The sequence below is a fragment of the Perognathus longimembris genome, chromosome 4 (genome assembly GCF_023159225.1).
Source record: "Perognathus longimembris pacificus isolate PPM17 chromosome 4, ASM2315922v1, whole genome shotgun sequence".
Lineage (NCBI taxonomy): Eukaryota > Metazoa > Chordata > Mammalia > Rodentia > Heteromyidae > Perognathus > Perognathus longimembris.
The window spans coordinates 94,208,280-94,213,901 of NC_063164.1; the positions used below are offsets into that span (position 1 = coordinate 94,208,280).

Consider the following 5,622-nt stretch of genomic DNA (forward strand, 5'->3'; position numbering starts at 1 on the left):
TATGGTGGTGAGATAGGCAGGAAAGGGCCCCAGGACAAGATGGTAGGCCTCATCCCCAGTCCCACTTCTTCCAGAAATTCAGTATGGACCCATTAATTGATGAATCCATTGATGAATTCAGAGCCACCACAATCGATTCACCTCTCAGTGATTGGATCAGCTGGGGACCAAGCCTCCAATGCAGAAGTCTTTTGGAGGATGCTTCATACACGACATATCCAAACAATGCCATTGTCTCAGTGCTGGTCTCAGCAGGAAGTGGAAAGGACAATTAGGATAGGAAGAGATATTTTAATGGAGTGCCTATTTGCAAAGGCAAATATGTGTGAGTAGGGAAACGGAAGAGAGAAAAAGAGAGAGGGAGAGGGAGAGGGGATTGAGAGAGTGGTTGAACACGTAGTCTCCTGGGCCTCAAACCTCAGAGTGCTCGCAGCCTCAGGTGGAGGTCATTGTGGAGTGAGGGGTTCCATGTCCAGAGATGAGTTGGTTTTCAGAGAGTAGTAGCTTGAGTCTTTTTTTGTTTCATTTTCGGGAGTCACGTCTGGTTCCTGAAAAGAAAGAAGCAGAGGGGTTTCCACCCTAACTCTGGGTTCTTTGATCTCCAGCTGGGAGTTTCCCCTGATCAAAGTTATCTAACAGCAAAAGCAAGGTAGCTATGGTGCTGGCAGGGCAGCAAGGGGAAGGGAACCTCAGGCCTTTGGAGGACAGCATCAATTGAGGGCGGGGCCTGGGGGGGGCCTGCTGTCCTGGGTCTTGGGGTCCCACCCTAGGTATATCTGCCCCCACACAGGGCTGATATGTGGCCTTTTTACTTCTGGCCTGAGATTCCACTCTGCTCTGGGTATTTGTCTCCAGTGACAGAGAGGTGCCTTCAAGCCTTGCAATCCTCAAGCACCCAGATTTTCTCCCCTGGAAGTCCTAAGATCTGACATAAGTTTTCTAGTACCTCATTTACTGGCTCCTCTTCCTTCTTCTTGCACCATAACAACAAACATCTGGGCCAGGAGACAAAGTGGAGTTAGGTTCAGTCAAGGAAATATGTGTTTTCTCAGGCATGCTGGGGGGAGGAGGAGTCACCCACCCAGTTACAGCTATGGCCAGCATGAACCCAGTACAGACTGCGAGGATCAGAGTCCACTTGTAGTTCTGCATCATCATCACTGGGGAGGAAAACAGAGAGCCAGGTGTTGGGAGATCAGGCAAAGGAGCCACTGGAGCTACAGTCTGGGGGAATCAGATTTTCTCCCCAAGAAAGAGGTTTTGGTAGCAGCATGAGATATAGCCAGAAAGGACAGGGAGGCTAGTAAGGAGAGATTGTGACTCAGGTAACAAAGAGGCCTGAACAGAATGAAAGAGGTTGGTAAGAAGACACAGGAACACATTTATGGGTCACTTAGTAAAGCTATTTCATGCTATACGGCCCTTCATGCTTCAGTGGAGGGAATAAAGTAGTACATTAGGAGGAGGAATGTTGAGTGGGAACATTTGTTCAGGAAACCCTTGAAGGCAGAGCAGGTTTGGGAGTAGTGAGGACAGGGTGGGGTATGTTCTGGAGTAGTAAGGATGGGGTGGGGTATGTTCTGGAGTAGTGAGAATGGGGTGGGGTATGTTCGAGGGTAGTGAAGACAGGGTAGGGTATGTTCCTGACATGTTGCTTGGAGGACCCAGAAGCAGATGATTCTAAGGCTTTGAACATGGAGATATCAAGAAATTCTAGAGGTGCTACCTTCCTTCCTTTACTAGGGAGAGGAAGAACAGCCAGAAAAGTCCTGGGTTGGATAGGCAAAGCTGGGCTCCAGGGGTGAGGGTGTGAGGGGGAAGGCCATATAGAGTGGAATGTCACTGACCTGGGCAGAAGGAAGGGTCATTGCAGGACAGGTAGTAAATCCTGCAGTTGGCACACTCAGTGATCTCCATTGTGGACTGGATATCTGTGAAAGGGATGGGCCAGGACCTCAGAGGTGTAGGAGGAATGTGTGTGTGTGTGTGGGGGGGGTGTCTCACCCCTCTCTCAAGCCCAGTCCTTGGTTACACTTACCACAAGACTCATTGCAGGCTGCCAAGAAGGTGGATGGTGGAGAAACTGAGGTACTAGGGAAGCAGAGAGAGCCAGGAGGGATAGGAGTTTGGGGAGGGCATGGGGTTAGGGAAGATGTGGTGGGCACCTAACCTTGGGCAAGGCAGGGATGCATGGGGAGAGTCTAAGTTTGGTCTCTGGTCCTGGAGGGTGAAAGGCTGGGTGGTGGATGAGGGCAGTCCCATATCTCACCCTTTTCCCTCAGCTCATCGGATCTCTCATTTAATCTCTCAGCAAAGAGACTCTTTTGTGAATTAATCTCTTCCAGAAGTGATACTTTATCTGGTTACAGCAAGGGAAAGGATGCTCATTTTTATAACTTGCTGGAGGTTGAGATTGCAAATCAATGTTTCAAAATAGAAATTCCACAAAGCATACAGTGCTCATTTCTTTGCTCTCACAGTCCTCAGTATTACGGCCACAGCTGCCCTGGGGAATGCCTTAGAGGGTTGGGCCTTGTCCACCCAGCCCAAGGGCTTGTGGGACAATTGGCTTCCTTACCATCCCGTAGCTTCCTAATGGTCTGGTCTATTTGGCTGAAGAATCTGGCTGTCTCTTCTTCCAGTTGGTCCCGATCTAAGAATGGGTCATTGTTAGAGGGAGTCAATCAGGGGAGGAAAATGTAGGACAGGCAAAGGAATGGCTCTTGTTCTCCTGGCTGTGGCTTACCAAGATACCAGAATTTGAGCGTGGGGTTGTCCTCCATGAGGAGGGAATGGAGGCTTTGTGAGAGCTCTGTGGGAGGCCCAGGGCTGCCCCAGAGAATCTGTAGGTCATAGTCCACCAAGGAAGGCAGCTCTGGCCAGCAGCGGAGACAGCTCTTTCCCACAGTGACTGGCAGGAGACAGATGAGCAGGAGAGGCAACATCTCTAGTGTCTCCTTTGTATCTCCTCTAGTGTTGCCACTATCCTATCCAAGGTTCCATATGAAAGGCTGGCTCCCTGTTCCCCTGGAAACCACATTCTCTTGGCAGAACAAAAGCAAATTCCATGTGGTAAGGCAAGGATTGACCCACTGTGTTGAACTTGGGTGTTGTCATCAGACCCACACGGGACCTTTTCACTGGGTTACTTCTCTGAAAATGGAGTCACTGACATTTGGAAGGCAGGGTTCAATTGGAATAAGCAGATATGAGACTCAACCATCTGAATGTCATGATCTGTAGGGAATGGCCCAAAGGACCAGAATTCGGGAGGCATTGAAACAGCAGCATAGTGGGAGAGTTAGCTGTATGAAGAGAATCTGAGTCTCCTCAATGCTGTTGTGCACTGAAAAGGTCAGCTATGGAGGAATCATATAGAAAACACATTTTTATGGTTTATATAAATTAGCAGCTGCCTTGAGTCTGGCCAAACCACATGGGATTAGACAATTCTCATCACAGTGTACAGAATTTATAGATAGAATGTGATGAAATGTGGAGAGAGAAACCACCTTCAGTACAATGCACAATGGAGAAAATCTGTAAAAGAAAAGGCTTTTGAAATTCTTGTCACTCCTTAACTGGCAAGCTCTGCCTTTCATGCTGTGCTTCTTACCAAATCTGAATACTTTTAGGCTAGGTTATGGATAGCTGAAGAGCACCAGACATTGAAAAATACTTCCAATGTGACAATGAGACAAATTCAATAGCAACAATTCAATCAAAGGCAAGCATAAACTGCAGGAAAAATAAAGGGTACAGAAATGTGATAGGAAGCAGAAAACTTAGAATCCCACTATAATTAAATAGATGAAATATTGCTCTCCCCAGACTGCTGCTAAATAAAAGTAAAGGCCAAGAAACACTCAAGAAATAGGTTCTAGGGATTAAAAATAAAACAGTATAAATTGAAAATTATATCCAAAGTATCCTAGACATCAGAACAAAAAGACAGAGATGGGAAATAGGAAAGAAAAGATAACAAACTTGAATTAAAATATATGGTCCAACACCTCATACAATTTCTACAAAGTAAATGGAAATTACTTATAACAGAAACAGTAGGAAGTATAGGCAGAGGGGAATTCTGTTGTGTAGGGAGGGATGTGATGGATGGCCATAAAGGTTTGCTGAATAAATATTAGTTGCACTGTGAATTTAGCCTGCATTCGTCAGGATGCTGATGGGCAGGTGAGCCTGGTCCTGCTGACCTATTTCTCTCCCCTTGGCTTTGGACAGAGTCAGGATTGACTCTGGATTGAAATGAATTACCTGCCATTTAGGCTGGAAAAACAGGTGTTCCTGGCCTTGGTGTTCTGAGTTCACAGCCACCTAGCATGTAAGCACATTGCTTATAGTAGTTTCTCCACTGTCCTATCAGCTATGAGTTTGCTCCATCTATCCCATATATAGGAGGACAGGATAGGGAACCAATAGACATAATAGAAGAGAAAATGTTTTAGGATGGAAATACTGGAGTTTCTACCTGAAATATCCTACAGATAAGCCATTTTCTCTTTAGGAGTAAGAAAAACCACTCTAAAGTACCATGCACAGTGAACTGGTGATGATAATGTCTTCTTAAGATCAATATAGGAAGTCAACAGAATGTTTTCCAATTCCAAGAAAACGATTTCTATCTTAGAATTCTATACACAAACATCACAGAAGAAGAATGATTAATGCCACATTAGCCAGGTTGGGTTTAAAATAAACCTCTTTCTACTTTGTCTCAGAAAGCTACTGGAGGATGTATTCCAACCAAGGTTAGTAAATCACCCATGAAAGATGATGATGTGGAAGTCAGGACCTGGTACAGTCAAGAGAAGCCCTGGACGGTAGAGTGAAAACTGGCTCTTCTGAGGTGGAAAAAAGCCTGCAGTGGGAAGCTTGGTCAGCTCCCTCTATCCCTTCATAGTGTCTTATAATTTTCCCTGGTAGGAACAGTCACTCCTCAAATTGGGAATGTTACTTGAGCTTGGATGTTTGGAGGGTACGACTAAGAGTAGGAAATTGTTGCACAGGTAAAGCAGTTTCCTATATGATGCAGCAGCACTTGATAGAATTCCACCCTGAGCTTCAAGCTAAATCACTGGAGTGTTGTATTGATTTATAATTTTCCTTTAGGGAACTTGCAAGGAGTCCAGGGTTCAGGTGTCTGCTGTCTCTGGCCCCACACCTTCATAGTTCACCTTCATGTCCTTGGCATCTATTAGGCAAAGTGATACCAACCCTTGAAAATGCATCCAAATGTAGAATCACAGGCTGGAGGAGCTGAAATCCAGCCCACTGCCTCTTTCCAGTGGCACTTGTGGGTTCCCTCCCCTCCTCAAATCCACTTGTTTGTCCTGATTTCTCCTTTTGTTTGGAATTTTACACAGTTATGTGTTGTTTGGGTTCCACATAACCAAGGCAGCCCTTTCCATACACAGAGAGTATTAGCATCTTCTTCCTTATGTTTATGATCACTTCACATCTTGGCATGTGTAATGCCTTCTGTTCAGGGCAGTGGTTTAAAGACAGAGATTGAACTTCTCCTTTAGAGGCCAAACATCTTTTCAGACTAAGAATTCCTTAACATTTCTGTGTTTTAGTCCATTTGTTGCTATAACAAAATGCCCA

The 5,622-nt window shown here is 45.6% G+C and overlaps 1 protein-coding gene across 1 annotated transcript; it reads right to left on the minus strand.

Moving 5' to 3' along the window:
• Positions 1-535: 535 nt before the first annotated feature.
• Tex51 (testis expressed 51) lies at positions 536-2,945 on the minus strand. Its single transcript, XM_048345772.1, has 7 exons — positions 2,747-2,945; positions 2,579-2,653; positions 2,270-2,359; positions 2,039-2,056; positions 1,848-1,931; positions 1,082-1,160; positions 536-548 (listed from the first exon to the last, which is right to left on the minus strand). The coding sequence occupies exons 1-7, from the start codon at positions 2,943-2,945 to the stop codon at positions 536-538; spliced, it is 558 nt and encodes a 185-aa protein (XP_048201729.1).
• Between the last annotated feature and the right edge of the window lie 2,677 nt (positions 2,946-5,622).

Bases quoted from the DNA above. Each gene is read 5' to 3' on its own strand.
- Tex51 (XM_048345772.1), bottom strand. From the start codon at position 2,945: ATGTTGCCTCTCCTGCTCATCTGTCTCCTGCCAGTCACTGTGGGAAAG. The intron at 2,654-2,746 runs GTAAGCCACAGC...ACCCATTCTTAG, and splicing joins GCTCAAATTCTGGTATCTTG to ATCGGGACCAACTGGAAGAA. The intron at 2,360-2,578 runs GTAAGGAAGCCA...TGCTGTAACCAG, and splicing joins CATTAGGAAGCTACGGGATG to ATAAAGTATCACTTCTGGAA.